Genomic DNA, 26589 nt, shown 5'->3' with positions numbered 1-26589 from the left:
CACTTTTATTATATTGTACTACTAGGCGTACACAGAATAACGGATGAAAATATGCATAACTGTTTAAACTTCTCCGTTAAAGTTATTAACAACTTGTCTATACTACAAACTATTTAGAGGTTAATATATCGTACACATTTTTGGTTATTGTACAAAAAATGATATAAAGCTTAGCATATAGTCTGCAAGACGCCCGTTTTCCATATATAGGACTCAACAGTCTATCCTAATCAAAATTTTGAAACCCAAACAGTAACAATATGTACAAAACAAACATATATGCAGCCTGCAACTACTGATCAGTTGTGTTTTTTTTAGAAAAAATATGAATATGCGAAGTATTGCGTATTTTGCAAATTGATCGTTTTAATTATTGTACAAAAATGTCATGCATCAGTTGTTGTCTATATTTGAACACCTATCATGTACATGAGTTTTTAAATGTGTGTTTATGTTAATTCAGTCTTTTTTGAAATTTCTTCTGAATTAAACGTAGTTTTTATATCGACTCAGTAAAGAACCAAAAAGGAAATACTGACTGAAATATAAACATTGCACATTTGCCTACAATATATTTTTCGATAAAGTTTTGTCGATGTCCTGGCATATATTTTCCGATCTTTGTTTTATTCTATTGTTAATTTTCTTTTTTGATGGTGACGTTCCTATAACCCCATTATACACTATCGTGTATATCGTATATGTACTTACTATAGCTTGTTATGCCAATGTCTGTAGTAAAGTTATATATTTATTCTTTGAGGAATTACCTTACCACAATTTACTTAAAACCTTAAATAAATTATTCCATGTAAACCATCTGAAGCAGGTGGAGTTATTTTATTTATGTATGATGTGTTTTGTAGATCTTTGCTAGTCTTTTCGTCGTATTTCGTTTTTTTGTCATCGAATTCTGTGTCAGTTTGTCTCTGACTAACAATGACAGATGTGTTTGAATATCCCTTTGATACCTGCTGCCTTTCATTTATAGATACAAAGATTTTGTCTGGGAGTAGTCTGGCTGTACCTTATAATACTTATTACAAACGGAATATCATATTTTCATGTTTACGGAAATGCTGGTTTAAAGCACGTTAATTAATAAAAAAAAAAGATCTATGTAAACTCGTTGATCCTTAGAATAAACTTACTAAACGGTTATAAAATAAGTACTGTAATACGATTTGTGAACATAGTTTTTATTGTTTTAAATATTCGATTGTTTTATTAAATATCAAAAGAAAAATAAAACAAAATATGTATTCCTTTGCAGCCATGAATGCTTAAGGTACTACATTCTGTCGATATTGTTATCGTTGTATAGAAGAAGGTTATGTTGTTATTTCTCAGACAGTTTATGGCATATTTACATTTATTCCATTGGATGTGTACAAATTGATACTTAGATCTTGGAAGCATTTATTAAATAGTTCTGAGTAGCTTTGTAATAATTTTCACTATGAGTATGCTCAGATCGGTACATAAACTTTGTGTCTTTAGACTTGTTGGTATTTGATTTTGTTTGTGCTTTGTTCGTGGCCACAGTACAGGGAACGGGACCAAATTAATCATTCGTCAACATACTTAATCCTGCCACATTCTGTTTGCGCCGATAAAAATTCAGAAGCATATAATTTAGTGGTTTTTTTTTTCCTTCATTATTTTGTACATTAGTTAGGCCGTTAGCTTTCTCGACTGAATTGTTTTACATTTGTCATTTCGGGGTCTTTTATAGCTGACAACGCGGTATGGGCTTTGCTCATTGTTGAAGGCCGTACGGTGATATAAAGTTGTTAATTTCTGTGTCATTCGGTCTATTGTGGAGAGTTTTCATAATGGCAATCATACCACATCGTCTTTTTATATGTAAGTTTTGATGAGTAAAAAACATACAAACTCATGGCTATTTTGAGGTTTACGTTGTCATCATAACAATTACAGATTAGTGAGAAAAACCAATGACTGTCTCTACGGTTTTTTTTTCGTCAATCGCACTCTTGTTAAAACACGAGCTTTGCTTCTTATGCTATTTATCGATATTTTTCTCGGTAGCGTCAATGACATTCAAGCTAGCTTATGACTTCGTTGTGTTCTCATTAGACCCAACTGAGAACAAAATCTCCTTCGAATAGATATAGATGACAAATAATAACATGGACAGATCAAACCAAATAAAAGAAAAACAGAACGATTAAACAAAAATACAAATTAACGACAATTGAACCGATGCTGATAATTTTTTCCAAATACATTTTAGTCAATACTGAAAATTGATTCAAAATCAAAAGCATCCTTTCGTAACATGGAGAAATAAATATTGAAAAACGAATAAAAAAAAAATCAAATATTGAGAAAAATAATCATTAAGTGACTACAAAACACATTAATTCATGAAAACTCAAAATACTTTTGACTTGACATTATATAGTGGAAAAAAGTATTTGACGTGTTGTTAAACCTAGATATCTAACAAATTATAAGTTTTATTGATAACGGCTTAAAATCCCTCAACTGAACAACAGTAAATTATCCCTGTTGTTTGTTCACGAGTTTAAAATATTGATATTTGAATTCTTAGATTCATTTTTATCAATACAGTGTCTTATAATGGAAATACAGAACAAAATGTAAGAAACAATGTCTTTCTTTCCGCACCAATACTTCAATTTCTTGCAACGCCGTTCACAACATTTTGCACATACCTATCGTTGCATGATTTCTTTTACTTGGATATAACTTTTTTAGCTTTTTAACAGGAAACATTTTCATTTCTAAACATGCTAACAATTATAAGTTATGAAAGTATGAAAATAATTACCTAATTTGTAAAATCATTTCTACAAGTGCATGTACGCTAAGCAATACATGTCATCAGAAAGGAAACACTTTCATATCACTCAGTGATAAAAAGTTAGTAACTGATCTGATTTAAACTCGTAAAATCTGCAATTAAACTCATATAATTGAGAACTAGCCCGTAACTGGTCTAGGTTAAAAGTGAATAATAAGCAATAACAATCATGATGATGGTGATGACTGATGACGTTTAATGTCCAGCGGAAAATTTAATGCATACGCCTATATGACGTGTGCGCTCTTTTACATCATAGATAAGTTGTAATATATTGAAAGGCTTATCAATTGACAGGAATAATAAAAAAAAGGTCATGAAATATTTTGCCCACAAAACAACTATCAATATACGAAAAGATAAAGATGTGAACCATTACAGGTCATAGTTGAACTTTCAACAGTGATCAAAACCTATACTATTTAGACATCTGTGCTAGGGAAACTCAACAAAATGTAAAATAATACAAAAGAAACATAAAAGGATCCAACGAGCCTTAATCGTCCACCTGGATAGTTTTAGTAGATCTAGCATCAATAATGTTTTGCTGTTTACAGTTTACTGTGTCTACTATTGTTTTCGAGAAAAATTGAAAGGGATGATCTGAATTAAAATCGATTTTTTTAATATGATTATTAGCCAAAATAGTGTTAATGTTATGTTTTTTTCATAAAAAAAAAGATGGATCACGAAGCTTTTTATAAAGCTACAGAATATAGGTTGTGCAAAAAATTTCAGATTGTGCATACATTAGACATTGAAAAAACTATTTTGTGTGACAGTTAGAAAACTAATCGATAGAATTTTAAGATGAAATATGATAAAATAGCTCTGTAAAGAGGTTTCAGAAAATATGAAGAAAAGTGCGTTCATGGGACTCGTTTTCTTGCTACAAATCAAAATAGGTAAATCCACAACACATTCCGTTACAAAATTTACAATATCTGAGCTATTCTACCTTATCTGATGAATTTGAAAAAAAACTTTAATTGAATGAGACAAAAACATTTTGTATTTTCAAAATAGTCCAATAATTTTAAAATAATAAGAAAACATACATTGTCCTTTAATTAAAAAAAAAAGTCTTACGAAGGAATTACATTCATCTTGTAAAATTTGCATAGTTTATTAAACATCTAATCGATTGTTGTCACTTTTTAGAATTCAAGATTGCAAAAGGCACCTATGTAAGTAAAATGTAATTGCCCAACTAATTACAAAAAGTGCATTTACTACTTTAGTTGTCATTCAATGATTTGTTTCATGATGTAGTTTTTGTAGATAATTTTTTTATAAAAATGTCTCCTATCTCAACTAGAGAGGTGATCTAGTGACCCGAACTCAGTAACTGAGAGGTGATCTTGTTACCCGCCCTCAGCAACTGAAACGCCATGATCTTCTATCATGTCAATAGTGGTCTAAAACATTGTCAAACGATTTTAATCAATTTTAAAAAGGAACTCTTCACTTATTATCCGGAAACCACATTTTTTTATACATTTTTCCAACAATCAAGTACCATAACTCTTGAAGTGTAAAATGAGACAAAATAACAAACTAAAGTTGTCTTTAGTTGTCCTTATATTCCATAGAAATGCAATTGATTTCAAAAGGCACTTCTTTCTTTATCATCTGAAACAAAACATGTGAACAATAAACCCTCGGACAAATGGAAAGACGAACTTCCAGACATGAAGATTCCTCGACTTTGCTAAGCGGGGAATAAAAACTAAGAAATAATGGATAGGAGCCATATTCTATGGACAATAACTTCCATAAGGGACAAAATGACGAATTCAGATCTTACTTTACAAAATATGTTTTGCTTTTCCTATAATAGTTTCATCAGAAAATTCAAATGTGGGTGAAAATCGTCTGTTATAGAATATTAGTTCTATAATGGATCAACTGATGATTTTAGTCGTGCTGTCACGTTTGTGGATCTGATTTTGTCAGAATATTATCTTGCAAATCAATTGTTTTGTATACAAATGCTTTTTCTTTAGATAAATCAAAATGGGCTTTATACCCCGATAGTTGATTTTGGCAATATCAGCCATGTTTAGCGATTGCTCAAATAACAAACTAAAGTTGTCTTTAGTTGTCCTTATATTCCATAGAAATGCAATTGATTTCAAAAGGCACTTCTTTCTTTATCATCTGAAAACAAAACATGTGAACAATAAACCCTCGGACAAATGGAAAGACGAACTTCCAGACATGAAGATTCCTCGACTTTGCTAAGCGGGGATGAAAACTAAGAAATAATGGATAGGAGCCATATTTTATGGACAATAACTTCCATAAGGGACAAAATGACGAATTCAGATCTTACTTTACAAAATATGTTTTGCTTTTCCTATAATAGTTTCATCAGAAAATTCAAATGTGGGTGAAAATCGTCTGTTATAGAATATTAGTTCTATAATGGATCAACTGATGATTTTAGTCGTGCTGTCACGTTTGTGGATCTGATTTTGTCAGAATATTATCTTGCAAATCAATTGTTTTGTATACAAATGCTTTTTCTTTAGTTAAATCAAAATGGGCTTTATACCCCGATAGTTGATTTTGGCAATATCAGCCATGTTTAGCGATTGCTCAAATAAACAGATGCAATGTTAATCTAGATAACCTAAGAAATATTCGGATTAAGTATTTGGATCAGTAGTTTCAGAGTGGTGAAAAAGTTTATGACGACGGACGACGGATGCCAAGTGTTGCCAATAGCTCACTTGACCCAGATGCCCCACCCGCACTATCATTTTCTATGTTCAATGGACCGTGAAATTGGGGTCTAAAATCTAATTTGGCATTAAAATTAGAAAGATCATATCATAGGGCACATGTGTACTAGGTTTCAAGTTGATTAGATTTCAACTTCATCAAAAACTACCTTGACCAAAAACTTTTAACCTGAAGCGGGACAGACGGACGAACGGACAAACGGACGGACGGACGGACTAACGGACGCAAAGACCGAAAAACATAATGCTCCTAGGTGGGGCATAAAAATCAAGAAATACATATATGGCAGAGAGGAATAACGATAATCTCTTGAGAACAGATTGCAGGTTTGAGACATGCATATAAAGTGGTTGGGCTGAACATGATGGAGAGCCACCAACCCTGTCCTTGACCTAGGACACACCACACAGTACTCCGTATCAAGGACATCAAGGTATATCGTATCGACTGTGAGATATGTATACTCCGTATAAAAATGCATCTAGAAGAGATATCAGTAGTAAATATGTATATTGTTTTATCCTAAAACATCAGTACAAATGATATATGCACATACTTAACGCTCTGTTAAATCATTCACGACTTTTCATATACTGCAATGATTTAGAGCTTTGAACATTGTAAAGTGACTTGAAGATGTCGAACTCTTAATATATTTGTATGTTGTGAGGTAGTTTCCTCATTGAGGAACACCCAAGATCTTCGTTTATTTATATCTAAAGTCAAACCTCTAACAACTGGTGTTGAACCTTTCTGCTGTGATGTTCCTGGGGTTACTTCTTGACCTTCTCTTGGCATGAAATTCTAAAACACAAAGACAAAAACTTGGTCGAATATCTTTTATATATTGCAGTCAATATTTATGAAAGTATAAGTTGATATACTGTCATGCAATATAAGATGCCCCAAAACATGTATTTAATATACTATAAAATAACACAAAAGAAGACTATGGTGAGTAAAGTCAAGTAAACTTATCTAGTAGGGTGAAATGCAATACAAGCTAGAGCGGTGATGTAGAAATCACAGATACCATAATCCGCAGCTACTGCAATATCATGATTTTGTTTATTTAAGCCGCATACTTTGAGATTTTACAGCATGTTGTAACATTTTTTTTTTTATAGTTAAAAGGCAGTGTATATGTTTAAACTTTCCTGTATGACTTCAATTTTTGCTAAGAACAATTCTATCATGTCTATATTAATGATGAAAATAGTATAGTGCTGTGATAAACATAAAAACAGATCGTATCTGAATGTTGTAATTTTTTAAATTTCAATTTGAGTCAGGAACTGACCTGAATCATTATGACATACAAAGAGAAAGTATTTATATCCATTATGAGCGGAGTGAAAAAGTAAATTATAATGATTAAGGGGTATAACTGTGGTCATTTAAAAATAAGTTTTCGAAGGACAATGCTGCTGTTTAGGGTCCAAAACATTCCATTAAAATTTCAATCAATTTTAAAAATGGATTCTCAAGAAACAACAAAATTAAGAATTAAGTGCCATCAATCTTGAACGGTAAAAATGAAAACGACGACAATTGTACTTAACTGCTACTGAGTGATACAAATCAGTCCATGAACATTCTAATCAATTTAACAAAAGAGTTCTAAACAAGGTATGACCAACACCCCCAACAAATAGAATTTTTACAACATTGATGGACAATAACTCTGGAACGGTAAAAGTGAAAACGACGATAACTTAACACCACCTGTGTATAATGGTCCAAACGCAATAGTTCTCCATTTACAATCTGGAAACCAATGAAGAAATATGAATCTAGAACGGTTAAGGAGAACACAATTAAATTCAATTTAAACCTCTGTTAAAATTTCATAAATATATCGAAAGGGTTTTCCTTTTTCTTTATCTAAAAAATTAAAAAAAAAGAACTTTTCCCAAAATCAAGTACCATAACTCTAGATTGGTAGAAGTGAAAACGACGACATCCAAACATACTCTGTGTGTAGTAAACTAAATCTTTCTATTAAAATGTCAATCAATTAAAAAAGGGGTTCTCCATTTATTATCCGGAAACCACAAATTTGTATCCTTGTAAAATCACTCTTAATCTATAAAAGTGAACTCGACGAAAATTAAAATAAAGCTGTGTTAAGAGCTCAAAACGAATAAAATATTTCAATTAATTTAAAAATGGTCTTCTCTATTCATTTTCCGGAAAATAACAAACAGAAACCCTACAATAAAAAACGTGAATCAACGAAAATCGTTCTCAATGCTAGTACAACTGCATACCAACTAAGCATGCATATTCCCATACAAGTATATAATTAACTTGTTCACAAAACTTTTAAAAAATGTTGGTGTCGCCTACGGCAATACGGGTTACAGAAAATATAAGTCTCGTCTCTGTCTCTTTCTCGAGACGAGACAAGAAAACCAGATAAGTTATACAGTGACTTGCCTTTCCGAAGGATAACATATTTTTTTTCAGCTGTTAAAGGTACATACATCGTATGCAATTTTATATTGATATACATTTTTTATTTCAATATTTAGATGTAAATTGACTACATTAATGTGTTACATAGCATCTTATATATGACCTATCCGTTCCATTATATAAATAAACCCAGTCAACAGACTAACAGTGGGCCAACGTTGGCAAATTGTCGGTCCGTTGGTCGACCGTTGGTGTTGGCTGCACAACATTGGCCCAACGTTGGCAAACTGTCGGTCCGTTGGTCACATGTTGATGTTGGCTGCACAACATTGGCCCAACGTTGGCCTCTTGTTGTAAATCCATACTATTATCTCATGATGGCTATAAATAATCGGGACAACGTTGGCATTATGTTTGTAGCAACATAGGGCCGATATGAAACTTTATTAATAAATATTGATTATGAAACATTTTACGCTTTATTTCTCTTGGGGGCGGATACATTCCATTGCTGCATGCTTTATGAAAAGTTAATGTTATACCGAAAGTGTTCTTCAACTGAAATTACATTTACAACTCTATGTTGGGCCAATGCTGGGCCAACGTTGAACCTATATTATACTCTATATATAAGCCAGGTAAATTTTATACTGGAATATCATTACTGTAATAAAAAAAAATGTATATCGTAAACATAGATAGCCTGGTTAAAAGTTTAGATTTATTGCAATCATTATTCATTATAACTTTATTCATTAAATTTTGTGAAACATAATAATTTAGCAATTATATACAGAGTGATATTTGATACAGCCAGTCTGTTAATCAAGCACATTCTGATAAGGTTGACCACATGTTAGACAAATTTCAAAGATACAGATGGGTGCAGTCCTAACCTGTACAGCAAGTTAACTTGATAACCATGGTCAAAGTTAACCTGTGACCGGATTTAGGACTGCTCTGACCAGTCCTAGGACCATAATCTAGTTAACTTGAAAAGCGGACTTGGTCCTAGGACTGTTTTTATGTCTGCCAAAAAGTTAACTTGGAAACAGGTCCGCTATTGATATAAGTTAACTTCGAACCAGTCCTGTCATAAGTTTACATAAGTTAACTTCGAAACCGGTCCTGCCCTAAAGTTAACATAAGTTAACTTCGAAACCAGTCCTGCCACAAAGTTAACATAAGTTAACTTTTGCTTTGACAAATCCGATCGAAACCAGACCTGTTCCCAAGTTAACTTTTGACTGGTCTGCTCAACACTAAGTTAACTTGTAACCAGGACCGCTCTACATCGATTTTTTAAAAATATTTTTTAATATCTTTGTTTCGTAGTATAAACATCGAAAATAAAGTAAAATTAGTACTTCCGTTATTTTATAAACAGGATTAAATATAAATATTTGAAAATAAAGTACACATAAAACGTTGCTTGTAACACAAATTTATCTGTGATCTGCCAATCTATAAATTAAAAAACGATCTTGGTTACATTGATAACGGGCACTGAATATATATATTCCAATACCTATCATATTCAACCATATTAGCACTTTATTATGTATATCTATGAAAGGACGTATATTAGATGTTAGTTATACGTCCTTGTTAGTTATATGTCATTGTTAGTTAAACGTCCTTGATCTATGTAGCCACAATCAGCAATATTTTAATTTCAGGATTGAATTTATTATACAAAATGAAAGCATCATTTACACACATGACTACAAATTTTTGTTCGCATAAATTTAGGGTGCCAGCATGTCCTCCTTTTATTCAAAATATTGATACGTAACAAAATTTCAGTAGTTTTGATACCTCATGCTGACTTGTACAACAAAATTATTTGACCTCATCGACCAAAACAGACCATATGTGCACTTTAATTTGTAAATCTTTATATCCACATATTAAATCAGCCACATTTTTTATGTCAGGATTCAATGTGTAATACAATGGACAGCAATATTGCAATACAATAACAACAAATTTTTATTCGCAAAAATTTAGGGTGCCAGCATGTCCACCTTTTATTCAAAATATGGATATGTAACAAAATTTCAGTAGTTTTGATACCTCATGCTGACTTGTACAACAAAATTATTTGACCGCATCGACCAAAACTGACCATATGTGCACTTTAACTTGTAAATCTATATACCCACATATTAAATCAGCCACATTTTTTATGTCAAGATTTAATGTGTAATACAATGGACAGCAATATTGCAATACAATAACAACAAATTTTTGTTCGCATAAATTAAGGTTGCCAGCTTGTCCTCCTTTTATTCAAAATATTGATACGTAGCAAAATTTCAGTAGTTTTGAAACCTCATGCTGACTTGTACAACAAAATTATTTGACCGCATCGACCAAAACTGACCATATGTGCACTTTAATTTGTAAATCTATGTACCGGCATAGTAAATCAGCCATATTTTTTATGTCAGGATTCAATGTATAATACAATGGACAGCAATATTGCAATACAATAACAACAAATTTTTGTTCGCATAAATTCAGGGTGCCAGCATGTCCTCCTTTTATTTAAAATATTGATACGTAACAAAATTTCAGTAGTTTTGATACCTTATGATGACTTGTACAACAAAATTATTTGACCGCATCGACCAAAACTGACCATATGTGCACTTTAATTTGTAAATCTATATACCCGCATAGTAAATCAGCCATATTTCTTATGTCAGGATCCAATGTATAATACAACATGTACAATGGACAGCAATATTGCAATACAATAACAACACATTTTTGTTCGCATAAATTTGGGGTGCCAGCATGTCCTCCTTTTATTCAAAATATTGATACGTAACAAAATTTCATTAGTTTTGATACCTCATGCTGACTTGTACATGTTGTACAACAAAATTATTTGACCGTTTCAACCAAAACTGACCATATGAGCACTTTAATTTGTAAATCTATGTACCCGCATAGTATTGTACCTAGCGCCTTTATGTCTTCTCCTGGGGCTCCTGTGCACATTTTAGTAGGACCGCAAATGTAAGCAATAATATTGGAAAACAATTAATGCAAATTTTTTTCGCATAAATTGAGAGTGTCAGCATTTCATCTCTGTATTCATAATATTGAACAGTCACTAGAGATAGTAGTTCAGGATGGCGTGTAAAACAAAACTATTAGGCCGCACCATCCAAGTACCAACACTGACATGTCTGAATGTATGTCGGTTGATTGATTTTGGTTGTAGTTAAACGTCAAGTGGCAACTATTTCATTCAAGTGCACATTGAGTATAATTTTGGGATTAATCGGCAAACATGACAAAGACATTTTGAATCTCTCGACAAATCTGACGAATTTGACGAGATTGTTGATAGTTTTACCACACCGTACTATGTATCCGGACACTGTACAATTATCGTTAGAATATTCTGTGGAAAATAGAATAGTAAATCCAATGCAAACAAGTTGAATAACAAAGAAATATCCATGCATGTATAAATGCATAAAGTAAAATTTAGAAAGAGACAGGCTAAAAACGGGGAACGAATCAACGTCGACAATGATGTTGATATCCCATGATATAAGAATATTGTTCCGATGCGTTGGATAACCTTTTTATCCGCCTTCTAATAAAAAAAAACAACTCTCATTTCCTTTATGATAGCTCTATTTTATTGTATAGCCATTGTTTTATGTATATAAGAATATATCAAATAAAAAAATGAATTTTGTATAATATCTAGTGAGTCTAGCGAGTAAAGAAATTTGCTATCTGGGGAAAAACAATGCGAATGTTGTTTACATATTTTAATTAAAGCTCAAGTCTGATATGAACACTCTTAAACACGATAATCTGTCATAAGCAGACAGGTCTGGTCAATAGAAGACTTGTCCACAGGTCTGGTCAGAAGCAGACCTGTCCACAGGTCTGGTCAGGAGCAGACCTGACCACAGGTCTGGTCTGGGGCAGACCTGTCCTCAGGACTGGTTAAAAGAAGACTTGTCCACAGGTCTGGTCTGGAGCAGACTTGTCGATAGGTCTGCAGCAGTCCTAAAAAAGCAGACCGTAGGTCTGGTCCACCAACGACGAAGTTAACTTGCTTGTCTGCTTAAAAATTCTCAAGTTGACTTAGAAAGCAGTCAACAAGTCTGCTCCAAGTTAACTTTTGTCAAGGTTAGGACCGCACCCATCTGTAGTTGCTATGGTAATTAAGTTTATAGGAAATCTGAATGTAATGGGATGGTCACTTTTGCGGTTATTTCCTGTTATGTATTTGTAAGAAAGCAGTGAAACGACGAAAACAAAAAGAGAAAATCATATCATCTGAGGTTCAAAGAGAAAATAAGTAACATGTAAGTTGTAACTTTAAAAATTCTGATATATATACGATTATGAATAACAAATACAATATGATTTTTTAATCTGAGGGATGTTGTTCAAAATTAAAACATATAATTTCTATCATTTTATAATGTTGATCTTGAAGTCTATACTTTTTTGGCGAAATATTTTCTATATTTTGTTTAAACCATTTCAATTCTAAATAATCATGAAATATTTGCCACTGAAAATTAGTATCATCAAACAAATTGTAAAATACCAATATTTTAATTTTTTTTTTCTGAAATCTATAACGATTGCATTTATAACCATTACTGAATTTTATGGAAAAAAATCTGTCTTAAGATGTACCTTGTTCCGTAATGTTTCAGAAATGTGGTATAATGATTTCTACTTCATAGACATATAAATGAATTTGTTAGTTTTATTATTTCTAAATCGCATGCAAATATGTACGATATATTTGTGAAACCTGATCATATACACACTTGCATGTGTAACAGTGTTTTAGATATCAAATAGAGTATGTATTTCTTAATCTTATTAAATTCATTGCAAGAATGATGTAATTTATACATAACTATACGGACTCGACTGAATTTAGGTTTTTGTCCTCGGCAAAACTTTTGCAAACAAAACCGATATTTGAATAGTTTGTAGGAGAAATATCAGTCACAAAAAGCTGACGCTTGAAATATAAAAAATAGGGGGGGGTGTAAAAAAAAAGGACTATACCACACATAAGGATATTTTTAAAAGAAAAAGACTATAAAGAGATTACTTGAAGTAGCTTTTCTTTTTAATATACAATTTTACATTTTAATATAAATTTATAGGTCAGGTATTTGAATACTACAGAAGACAAAATAAATCAGAGTGCAAAAGGAATAATACAAAGCTAGAAATAATAGGAATTATTGACATCATCCTTGCTAAAAAACACATTGGAATGGAGATGGGAAAAAATGCATTCTACCATTTGATAGCCCAGAATGAATAACTTTAAGAAAGTAAGTAAACATAATAGCCATCCTTTATGCTACATCAGATTCGAATTTAACAGAAATATATGCATAAAATGTTTAATACTACCGTTAATGCTAGTGTATTTAGATTTGACTTTGTATTTTTTTTTCAACTAGTTTTATTTATTTACTTAGAACTTTTTTTGACAAAGTTTCCTCCTGTATCCATTTCTACACTCAATTGTCCTGCTTAACCTAGTTAGCGAGGCGAAATCTAACCATTATGGTAAAGTATGCAATATGTCTTTTGCCTTGGCTTGTTTAGGCTAGGGAAAATATAAAAAAAAGAGTATTTTTTCTAACGATTGTAACGTGCCATGACACCGGAAACAGTGTATTTCTTTGTCTTTTTGTTTATTTTTTAGGAGGATTAAATATCTTCTAAATATACATATATTGAGTACTCATTTATTCATTACTTTATTACAGAGGCAGTGAAATAACTTTTATGAAGATATGCTAAACTGGATAAAGGATTTAACATAAGACGGAGCCAGAAATAGTGACAAAACAAAGTGTAGCAGAAAACAAAAGGAACACTCTTGTGAATAAAAACCATGTTGGAATACAGAACTAGAAAAATAGCTGTATAAAATGAAATATCAATGCCTTCATACAGAGCTTGGATATTGCAACATAAACTGTAATGATATTATACAAATGGGATAAATGAATTATCATGAATAGACTTTATAATTTTCATTCTAGATCTGATTTAGCAACGTATAGATACAAAAAAGATTTTTTAAACTTTGCTGGTTGTCTAGCTAATAATAAATTATATTTAATCATACCTTTGTATTTACATTATTTAAAAAAATAGGTAACATGGATATGTTGATTGATTTCATTCAAATATGGGTAAAATTCGGAAGTACAACTCCTAGAGAGATATTGATTGGTTGTTGGTTACTGAAACGTTCATTGGCAAATATTTCATGCATGTTCAGGAAGATGGAGAGAAAGTGACAAAATACAGAATTTTCGGGTAGTATGTAAGACACAACATGGTATAGTGGATCTGTAAAACGCAATAATTGGAACATTTAAAAAAAGTAATACTTTCGCCATTTTGAACTGATGTAAGATCCAGGAATTATTGCAGTTGTTGCCTGGAAGGGATTTTAGTATCCCTATATTGATAGAAAATTTTACAGATTGAACCAACGGAGTGCCAACGTTTGTTAACAGTTTGTATTACTACGTTGGCCCAACGTTTGTTCAACATCGACAAGTATTATTCCATCATTGGACCAACGTTGGTCCAATGTATTGTATAAAACCTTACAACGTTGTGCCAACGTTTAACCATCACGTTGGGCCAACATAGGGTCACTTTGCAGTTATACATTGGGCCAACGTTTAAAAACAACGTTGGACCAATGCATGTAGATACGTTGGACCAACGTTGTGCCAACGTTCCAATGTTGTCTGGGAATGCGGGTTACTATTTATAAAAATAGAAACAAAGAATTAGTGACAATTTTAGGATTTTTTATTCATGGAACATTTCTCCTGTGAGTCCGGGTAAATTATTGACATGAACATTAAACGTCTGAAAAAAACCGTGTACAATGACGTTTTTGTTTGCTGCCAGAGATCTAATATGACCATGTGACTTTAAATTATGTTTCTACAATGCAGTAAACGAATTGTAATTTTATCAAATGTTTAATTAGTATTTGGACTTATAAATGTTATAGCACTGTTTCTTGAAAAAGACGTCATATACATGTACATATTACATTACTTGCAAGTCACCGTATTGTAAATTTGTCAAACCGAGCAAGTTGCCGTAAGCTAGGCTTGATTCGTTTTCACCTCTATCGTTAGAAATCTTTAATCACACTGTCATCATCTTAAAAGTGTCTGGGAAATGAGTGTAAAAGTAGTTTACTATCTAGCCAGCGGGGCGTCAGAGGACGATCGGTTTTCATGTACTCTGTGCACAATTTGGAGTATGATACAAAATCTTTATTTTTTTTTGGTACGTATTGGCATACAAAGCAATTTTCGTTATTCTGTAAATTCTTATTTTGTTTTGCTTTTGTATATTATAACGATTGTGATTCTAATTATAGATAAGAACAGTAGAGCTATTAGTTTTACTACTATTTTTTCAACAAATATGTCTAAAGATAACAAAAAGAATTAAAAACTAGCTTGTAATTTGCAATACAATATTATTTTGTCGAATTTTCCTTCATTAGTATAATTTTGAAGTTACAAAAATAGAAGTTCACTGACCCTTGTTCAATGTTCTGCGTTTTCTTATTCGGTGTCAGTCGTTCTCGTAGAAACTCCGACGCAAATACAGATTGAAATCAATAGATTGAAAATGGGTTTTGTACTGCATACATATCGTGTAAATTATTCAACATTTCATTTAATATTATTTCATGCTTTGACAAATAGTTAAAGAACAAAGAACTAAGCGAGGAAAAAGGGGGAGGGGGTTGGTCAAGGCAGGAAATATTGTGAAATAGAGTTAAAATGATATATCAGTTCAAGTTTTTTTTTTACCAGTAAAGGCAAATTATGATGTATATTTTATTTTTTTTTCTATTTAATCTTGATTGATATACTGCTATCGAAAACTAAATAAAAAGGTAAGGGTTAATTAAAAGTTTGGAACCTCATCAATAGCCGTCGTATGACATATCTTTAAGTTTTCTGCTATTTTAGAAATTGAGTGTAGATCGAAGATTGTTTCTTTTGTTCTGTTCTGTTTTTTGGTTTGTTTTTTTTTTGTTTTTTGCAGACTTTACCGTTCATTTGTTCTTATACCGAATATGCATAATGTAATTGGCGTTGAATGTTAAACAGGAAACAAGCAATTGATTATTCATTATTCTCTGCAAGATTAGAATAATTTGTACTTGCACAGTAATTATCTTTTTGTTTGCTTTCTTCCTAAATTTGTAGATTTGTTTGTCCGAAATAGTTTGTAATATGTTGATAAAATCCCGCAAGAGTGTTCTTTAAACATGTTAAAGCAAAAATATATCATTATCTAAATTGCTAGGGAAATTGCAATTGAAAGATTATAATCTGTTTTGATCTATATATAGATGTATACTAGTTTCTGACGAAAAAGGGCTTATTTGATGGGATCGATGAACATAACACATCGTAAGAATTGTATATCGAGTGGGGTTATGTATCGTAGGAACAAGAAATTCTGTTTACTTACTGTTTTTTTTTTAAATGCATCCGGACTCACATCAAATAAGAATCCAGGATTTTTAAAATGACAGGGGGCTAGGCAATATTAGGAGTGGGACATTTAAAAAATATTTGCATTAACAATTTATTTAGCTTCGTAAAGGGGGACTCTTAGCCTTATTAACTCTTTGTACATGCTTCCTCAACTATGTATATATGTACATTTCATTTTCAGCCTACAATTCAGTTACTGGCCTAATGTCGGTTGGAATTTGTTTTCTCAATTTCTCGCATTTATCAGTGGGATCATACATATGCCCCATCGCATTCGAATCAAAGTTAATTATATCAATAACTTTCAGTGAAATTTTCAGCATAGTTGCAAAATATAAATAATCAATAAATAAACGTGCACTGAGCAGAAGGGTAAAAAAAGTCTCTTTAACTTGTATGTACTTAGGCTAGTACTATTAACGACTTTTTTCTCATTACTATTTATGGGATGAACACAATTGCTGAATTACTATTATTCTATTATTCATGAATTTTAATAAACGCAGTAAATGTCTACTACATGATTAAATGTACATGCATATGCGAATTTAACGTCATGTGTAAGGGAAATGTGATATTGAAGAATAACATATAAAGGATTTGTTTAATTTTATTTTACAATTACTTAGTTTTGTCCGTATCGACATATGCAAGAATAAAATCATGATAACAGCAAAATGAAATGTGATATATTTGAAATCGATATTGCCTAACTTGTTTAAAATCTAAGTAATGGTAAAACGAACGCATCTGAGGTACTAAGTTCTGGATTTAAAGAAGTACTTTATACCTCACACGGAAAAGCAAACCTTATAAAACGAATAGTAACTGGTGTCATCATATTGTATCTTAGCATTTATACTCGCATTGAAGTTATGCACTAAATGCCAATTGATAATTGATTGTGTTCTTAATTTCTATACGTATTTGTTTGTCACGAATAATCCTAATGTGAAGACAATATATGAAGACAGAAATTCTATAAGACTATGCAAAGGGGATACCAATGCTCCCTAACTCAACGATAACATTGACAGCTGGTGCATATTAAATCCCACATTATATATACTTTATAAAATGGTACTTCTTATAGTTGGTTATACTTCAAAATAGATAACCGCGATGTCTACTGAAGGATTTTTTTCTATTTGGATGTTTAATCATGTACCCTCAAATTATCGGCCTTCAAATAAAATGTCATATTGTTTTGGACTTTTGAAACATTTGTTTTACCACTGTGTTGTAAAATAAAATACGATTTCCTTCTATTGTTAACTTCAGCGACTGTTTTCTAAAACGCGTTCCAAAGGCTGCAAATACTGACTTCGATAGTTTAAGCAGTTAAAACGTACACATAAACCAGCATTTTTTTATTTTTTTTTGTCATTAAAAAGTACGTCCGCATTTGTGGATCGACAAATCATTTACTATTAACTTTAAATCGTTATTCCCTACTCGTTGGCTGAAGTATAAAATAAGTCAACGATTTGAAGATGGTTATTCTTTAAACTTGTTCTCAATAATCAAATCAAAAGTATGACCACATATTTTATGATGACACATGTACGTAGCGTTACGTGGATATTATAATTTCATGGAATCGAAATCAGACAAAATCAGAACCATTCTAATAAGATTGAAAGGAATATTGCAGGTATACGGTAAATACATTCATTCGTTTTAGGTCTTTTGTTGACGGGAGGTACAAATAGAACGGGACTTTATTTCCAAGATTATGTATATATATCCCTGCACCAAGGAAATAGTTTTTTTTGTGAATACGTATCAATGCTACAGGTGCCTTTTGTAAAGAAGCTATATTTTCATAATTTGTAATCGTCAAGACAGAACGAATACAATCACGCGACTAAATGGGGTTTTTAAAATAATCTACGTATTATTATAAAATGATGAGCTTTAGAAGCTTTTCACATCCCTAATAAATGCAGGATGTTGGACCTTTGTAGGCAAGGGTATTTTAATCCCAAAAAAAGTCCGACTACTTGTTAAGAACATTCTATATCCGAGAAGGTGACATTTATTCCTAGCGTAAACCGTAAAATTTATGCCTGCCACTGGAATGTGCTATACAGATGTTTTGCTACTTACTTTCTTAAATAGATATTCTACTACGGTTAAAAGGAATGTTTGCACATGCCTGTGGATGTTAAGAATTTATGTTAAAAACTTGGTATTTTGTGCCGTTTTCCTAGTCCTTTCATCACGTCATGGAACGTTAACGTGATTCGTGCTTTTTGTCGAACATTGTAGTTTTCCTATAATTATGCACTAAGTTACAACTATCATATTGGGCCGGTTTGGATCTTTATATATCCCCTACTTCTTTATAAATACCGAGTCTATTTTTTAATGCTGTATGTTGCCCTCTTGGTGTCTACTTTGGTTATTTTTGCGGTTGCATTGCTGCATCATTGACGTTTACCCAAAATTAGGCGCAATGCCTCAAAATGTTTATTTGATAGCCGAACAGTTGAAGTGATAAGAATCAATATTTATCTACCCTCCTATTCACTTTTGGAAATATAAAAAACCGTGTATATCTAATATTAGGCCAGCATGCATGGTTTTTTTTACATACACGGTTAATAGTAGAGTTACGTTCATTTTAAAAAAATCAAAACGGTGTTGTTGTCAAATTAACATACATTGTAAAAATACAAAGTTATAATGTCTCATGCTTCATCACTAAATAATTCAAAAGCTGGTGACTATGTTGAACGCATCTATCCCGTCAAACTTGCGATAAAGGATATAACAGATACAGTTAATGGCTTATATCTTGACTTACATCTAGAAATATGACAATGAGGATCGGTTGAAAACAAAATTTAACGGCGAAATAGTTGAGTTTAGCTTCCAAATTGTGAACTTTCCATTTCTATGTAGCAACAGTCCAGCAGCGCCTGCATACTGAGTATATACATTTTGTATCTCCCAGTTGCTCATAATACACATAATAGGTAACATTTGTTATAACATCATAATATACATGTAGATGAGAAAATAAGTACTCTCAGAATATCTCGCAATTTTGAAAAAAAAATTTCTAATCAGAACGTAGTGGTTATACAAGACTTACAAAATGAATTAAAGACTGAATGAATATCAACTGATTTAGAATTAACACACGTTGGGTGCAAATTATACGATTAAGAATGAATGAACGTTGAGCATACTTTACACGATTAAGAATGAATGAACGTTGAGCATACTTTACACGATTAAGAATGAATGAACGTTGAGCGCAAGTTGAATGGAAAACACACGGAATGATGAACGATGAGCGACCGCACGTTGAATGAACGATGAATGAACGGAACATGTACGCAGAATGGACGATGAATGATGAATGCACAGAAAAATAGGTCAGTTTAAATTTTATAAGGTCGGTATCTGCCAATTGATACGGTATTCCAGGGCTTGAATTTCCTATCATGCTTTCCTTGATAGAGGTTTACTGCTCACAAGGAAGCTATTAAACCAAGAGTTCCAAATAGTGAAGTTGAAATCACCCCTTCGTAAATTTTACGGACGCCAATCACAAGTTGGGTGACCGTTATGGAATATCCGTTCCACAGATGACAGCAGATATGTTCGAAATGTCGTAACTACAATCCCTTCCCCTTTCCCCGAATGAAACCTACCAAATAAGACTTATTACCATGTATGTACTAACTTGAGCAACACGACAGGTGCCACATGTGGAGCAGGATCTGCTTACACTTCCGGATTACCTGAGATCACCCTAAGTTTTGGTGAGGTTTGTGTTTCTCAGTCTTTTGTTTTCTATGTTGTGTTTTTTGTACTATTGTTTGTGTGTTTGTCTTTTTCTTTTTAGCCATGGCGTTGTCAGCTTATGTTTGACTTATGAGTTTGAATGTCCCTTTGGTATCTTTCGCCTCTCTTTTGAGGCAAAAATAAACAGTTCTTAAAGACGCTGAATTTCTCGTGTAAATAATTGAATGTTCTGTTAAATGTTGTGTTAACATTGTCATGATTATGATATCATGGTTTACAACTACGTCTAAATTCCCCATATTGAAAAATTATTGTCAGTAAGATAAATTACTTACACAGCGTGCTGGTAACTTATTACGATATATACGGGTTAAGTAAGTTCCATTTGAGCGAGAGCTTCGCTCGCTTTCGCACGTATATACCGAATTAGTTAACTAGAAACTGGTGTAACTAATATTATCTTACCTCAAATAAACTTTTTTGGAATGTCATTAGTTAAAAGAGAACACATGGAAACCGTGTATATTAAATATAAGGTCAGTGTACGTGTTTTTTTGTTTTTGTTTTTGTTTTTTTAAATACACGGTTAGTAGTACTAGTAGTTTGTAGTAGAGTTACTTTCCTTTACAAAAACAATTTAACATAAACTGTTAACATACATATTTATAATATTTCAAGCTTTAAGACAAAACATGTCTTAGCATGCTCAGAGAGACTGACTTTCATTGATACTGTACTGATCACTGTAACATGTTACAACTTAAACATATTGATAATTTATTTTTAAAACTACGTCTTAATTCCCACTTTTAGGTGGTCGGCCAGATAAATTCGTTACACAGTGTGAAAGTGGCTTGATATGATATATACGCTATACGAAGCGACTTCACCGAAAATTAAACGCTTTTCAACTGAATTAATATAATCGTTATCCCTTAAAATCATATAACAATTAAAAAAAGAATATGTGGACTTATAGATAAGAAAAGGTTGCTAAATTCATGTAAAAGTGTCTGCTGATTTTTGTAATAGTCCATGCATATATACAATTTTCAACATTTCGTATCTCAAAAGCTAAAACAGTTACCCTTTTTCTAAGAAATATTTTCAGGTGTAATTGTGAAGACGCTATTCAAATGTGAAATTAAAAAAAAACCTATGGAGTAGTTAATTACATACTCTTTATATATGTATGTCTTTTTTCGCGTGTTCATTGATCCCTGATAGCATGCTTTCCAAAATAAAGACTAGCACAGGAATCCTTCATATTTATTATATATCATTAACTTTTTCCTCATGTATACTGATTCAATGTCATATTTGTTTTCCTGTATCTTGCTATGTTGATGGTATTAAGATTATACAGATAAAGGATTCTGCCACAAGATTCGATATTTTTTCTCTTATTTTCGTCCCATGTCTCAATGAACATTAATTTCAAAACAACATGTTCATCTATCATATAACATATACTTTATTGTTGATGAACTATAAATGATTAAAATAAATATGTACCTGCAAGTAATCTACCACTTCTTCACTCTTTTCATAAATGCTTTCTGCTGCAAGGTCATATGGGGTCTCATCCTGAATTAGAGAACAATATAAATTTTATGAAATGTTAACCTTTATGAAAATAAAAATCATATTCTATAATCTTTTTTTCCAGCGGCTGGATTATACACGATTTCTCTGAATTAACAGACAATTCATTATAATATTTTTTAATGAAAAATGGTCAGCTTCACAACACAAGTCTTACTATATATAAACCTTTAAATCGCTGATTGGTCATACAATGTATGAAGTCGGGAATAAACAAATCAGTACTTATCGTATGTATGCCAATATATATATATATATTTATAATGCCTATTTATATTGATAAGCCTATTTATATTTATAAAGTCTATAATATAAAAATAAGGAGATGTGGTATGATTGCCACTGATACAACTATCCACCAAAGTTCAAATGAAGTGAATGTAAGCAATTATAGGCAACCGCACGACCTTCAACAATGTGAAAAACCCATACCGTATAGTCGGCTATAAAAGGCCCCGACATGAAAAATATGAAATGTTTTTTTTTATCAATAAAGCCTATTTATATTCATAATGCCTATTTGTATTTACAATGTATATTTATATTTATAATGCATGTTTTTGTTTATATGAATAATGCCAATCTAACAATATATCCAATCCAACGTGGTCTTGCTGATGACAGACAATACGGGGTCTCACCTTGAATTACAGACAATACAATATAACATTTTAATGAATAAAATTGAGAATGAAAATGGAAATGGGGAATGTGTCAAAGAGACAACAACCCGACCATAGAGTAGGCAACAGCCGAAGGCCACCAATGGGTCTTCAATGCAGCGAGAAACTCCCGCACCCGGAGGCGTCCTTCAGCTGGACCCTAAACAAATATGTATACTAGTTCAGTGATAATGGACGTCATATTAAACTCCAAATTATACACAGGAAACTAAAATTAAAAATGATGCATATATCTTTTAAAGGATAATAAGTATATTTTATAAACTATTTTCTACTGCTGTATTTTACAAGATTTCTCTGAATTAACAAACAAGTCATTGTTATATTGTTTCTTGAAAAAGGATAAGCTTCATAACAGAAGTTCTTCTATACTAGTCAACAAAAGTAACAATACACAAGTTTGAACTCCAATTTATCATAAAATATAATAAATGGGAAAAACTGTTAAATTATCCAATGAAAAACATTCATTTGCAAAGCAAATGCATATGACTAAAAGAATCTGACCAAATTGGAAAGAGAGAAAATACCGTGTTATTGAACACAGCGGTCAAATCTATTTTGCGGAAAATGATGACAAAAGTCGGCACTTAATTTCGAAGATGAGAATAAAGTATTCAAATATCTTCAAAGGAATTCGAAATTTTAAGCAGACCATGTGTAAGTTTAAAGTTTTAATTTCTAATATCGATTTTAGAATTTTGAGTGAAAAAACGATTTTTGAAATAACAAAAATACCAACAACAAAAAATTCGCGTATTTGCCTTAAATCAATGGTTTTGATAAGAAAATAACAGTCTGTAAATATTAGACCAATTGGGCAATTATTTACCTTGATACAGTGTATCCAATTTCATTATATATGGAAAAAACATTGCCTTATATCGTTTCTTTTGTTGACTAGTATACATGGTATATATATATATATAAACCTTGAAATTGTTGTTCGGTCATATAAAGTATATGCATATTTATATTTATAATGCCTATTAGTATTGATGATGCCTATTTATATTTATAATGCCTATTTATATATATAATGCCTGCTCATATTTATAATGCCAATCTATATTCATAATGCCTATGTATATTTGCAATGCCTGTTTATATTTGTAATGCCTGTTTATATTTACAATGCATGCGTGTTTTTATATTTATGTAGCCAATATTAGTATAGATATCCCATCCTCTGCTGAAGCATTACGATGAAATACAGATAATTCAGAATTCACTTAATAAACCTCTATTCTACCTCTCTCTTTATAACTGTACTGGGTATATTCAGAGATGTGTGCGGTGCATCTATCGACACAATAACAATTGATAGGGAAGGAAAAGAGACTATCAATGTACAAATTGTACATAAGTTCAAAGTGTCTTCTAACAATTAATGTCAAATCTACAGGTTACCTCTGATAACAAGTCTTAGAGTCCACACGCAGACATTCAAGCCTGCTTTACTTGTCATGATTTAATTTATGTTGCATGTCTTTTAAAATAAGTATGGTTGATTAAAATTATATATGAAACAAGAAATTGAGATCAAGGTCAGATGACAGTCATGTTTACCTTACAATCATACCATACATCAAACAGAGTTATTATTTTGCTTATGCTTTCTGAGAAACAGACATAACTATAAAACCAAACGTTTACCAATGAACCATTTTAATGAGGTCAAGGTCAAATGAACCCTGTCAGACAGACTTGTACACCTTACACTCATCACAGGCACCAGATTCAGTTTAACAATTGCTTATAATATCGGATAAACGGACTAAACCTCAAAAATCTTTACATCGACCAATGAAACATGAAAGTGAAGTCAAGGTCAGATGAAACCTGATAGATAGACTTGTACAGCTTTAAATAATTCAATACGCCAAATATAGATGACATATTGCTTAAAGTAACTGTGAAACAGACCCAACCACAAAAACTCAACGTTGACAAATGAACCCAGAACACGAGGTAATTATCAGTTGAAACATGCCAGTTGGACGTAGACACTCCACAATTTTGCATAGACCAGATAAAATTTAGTTGATGCTTATAATATCTGAAATATGGATTTATAATAAATGTGATGTTCACATGACAAAAACACTAAACAGTTTTAAGCCGTCGCTGACCATACGAATTAAGTCATGGACAAAAGACCATGACAGAAGACACTGAGTAACATAAGGCATCTGTAAACAATATCTTAAGCATCTAGGTCTCTTCCCTTCTGAAATAAAAAAAAACTTTATACAAATAGTTTACGCCGCCGCATGATTATCATCCCTATGTTTAACATTCTGCTTCTTTCATCGCAGTCGACATGCTGATTACCTATATTGCACGGTTGTCCCATTCATGTAATCAACATCTCTTTTTTGCAAGAGGCATTGCTCCTTAATTATATTTTTCGCAAAGAACTTTTTACTATAAAGTTTTAGTATGAATTTAAGAAAAAAATAAGTGAAAAAAAATGTAAGGGAGAGAGTGTTACTGTGCCATTGCCGTGAAAATCACATTTCTAACGAACATAGTTCGTGCTAAGATCGTAAGGTTGGCATTGATTTTCGAACTCGTCTATGACATTACTTATGTGAACATCTGATATGGATGTATATACAAATTGTATTAAAAAGACGGCATAACATTATATATAAATATAAGAAGTTTTCTAATGAAATCCCCTAGTTTTATTAGTTATTAACAATACAGAGAAGAACCTTAGTGTCATTGTTGTAGGTAGCACTAAGGGGCATCTTTAACAACTATTAGTGCAACAAAATAGCTGAAGTTGGTTATAAAAAAATGAAAAGTAGGCATGATAGCGCTCCCAGTGCAATTTTTCACTATCGTTTAATTTTCTAATTGGCACAACTGCTTTAAAGATATATGATGAGAACTAATACTATAAGTTGTTCGAGACATAGCTTGTATAAACCTTTGATACATATTTAATAAAAATCTGGATTAAGAGGTTCCAAACGTTTTGAAAAAAATTACCAATTTGTTGCCCTCCATCGAAAATAGATTGGAAACTGTCGTCAGGTCATTAACGACGTATGTTGGTCGTATTGTAAAAATCAGTGTTAACAAGAAAAGCCAATACAGATGAATGAATATTGTGGATATTCTAATATCACAAATTTAAAAATAAATTAAAAATTATTAAAATGGAGCATAATACAGTCCGTGTATATTTGCGTCCATTCGTTTTTTTATTTGAGAAATCAAAAACGAAAAACAAAAAACGAAAGTGTTTTGGTTTTTCATATTTTATAACTCCAAAACAAAACAACAAAAAAATGTTTTCGTTTTTCAAGTTTTTGATATCGTCAAACGAAAAACAGAAGTCTTTTTTGTTCTGTGTACATTTGCGTCCATTCGTTTTCCGTTTTAAGAAATTAAAAACGAAAGTGTTTTCGTTTTTCGTTTTTGATTTCTGACAACAAAAAATGAAAAACAATTTAAAATATTGCGTTTTTCGTGTTTGATATCATAAAACAAAAAGTAATTGCGACATTTCAATGTACTTTCTCTTTTCGATTCTGAGAATTGACACGGGAAGAGCGAAAACTCTATTCTATTATGTTTTCAAAGTAATCATTGAAAATTGTCATCATTTCCCGCATTATTCCGCATACTATCGTAGAGCTATCGTGGGCTGTAGACAGAATAGATCACCGAACTTTTAAATCAAGAAACGGTGATAGATGAAACATAAACCTCCGAATGATCTTATTTTCATCGATAATGAGGAATAAAATTGTTAAATTTTAGTATTAAAACGATAAAAAGTTCAAAGTATTCAATCACACATATTTCAATAAAGATGGTAAAAATATTCATGTTATTACCTTACCGTATTAGTAAGGGAAATTACTACTGAAAAATAGCCTGTTCTATTACCATATCAAACCGCGCTGAAGTACGTCCATTATTCATTTTTCAT

At 31.8% G+C, this 26589-nt stretch overlaps 1 protein-coding gene and 1 long non-coding RNA gene across 2 annotated transcripts in view; one reads left to right on the top strand and one right to left on the bottom strand.

Annotated features, from left to right (window-relative positions):
- LOC127701421 (uncharacterized) overlaps positions 1 to 21935 on the bottom strand; it is a 72905-nt gene extending 50970 nt beyond the window's left edge. The window contains exons 1-2 of the mRNA XM_052205289.1: positions 21868 to 21935; positions 6328 to 6403 (exon numbers count right to left, since the gene is read on the bottom strand). Of these exons, the coding sequence (XP_052061249.1) occupies positions 6328 to 6397 (70 nt within the window). The 5' untranslated portion in view covers positions 6398 to 6403; positions 21868 to 21935. The remainder of the gene's footprint in view (positions 1 to 6327; positions 6404 to 21867) is intronic.
- On the top strand, positions 13295 to 14167 carry LOC127701441 (uncharacterized). Its single transcript, XR_007982036.1, has 2 exons — positions 13295 to 13359; positions 13804 to 14167. It is a non-coding gene; the product is annotated as an uncharacterized LOC127701441 (long non-coding RNA).
- Positions 21936 to 26589: the final 4654 nt, after the last annotated feature.

The sequence above is a fragment of the Mytilus californianus genome, unplaced genomic scaffold, assembly GCF_021869535.1.
Source record: "Mytilus californianus isolate M0D057914Y unplaced genomic scaffold, xbMytCali1.0.p SCAF_5, whole genome shotgun sequence".
NCBI lineage: Eukaryota > Metazoa > Mollusca > Bivalvia > Mytilida > Mytilidae > Mytilus > Mytilus californianus.
Note: the sequence above shows the minus strand (reverse complement) of the source record. Positions and strands in the feature narration are given on the sequence as shown.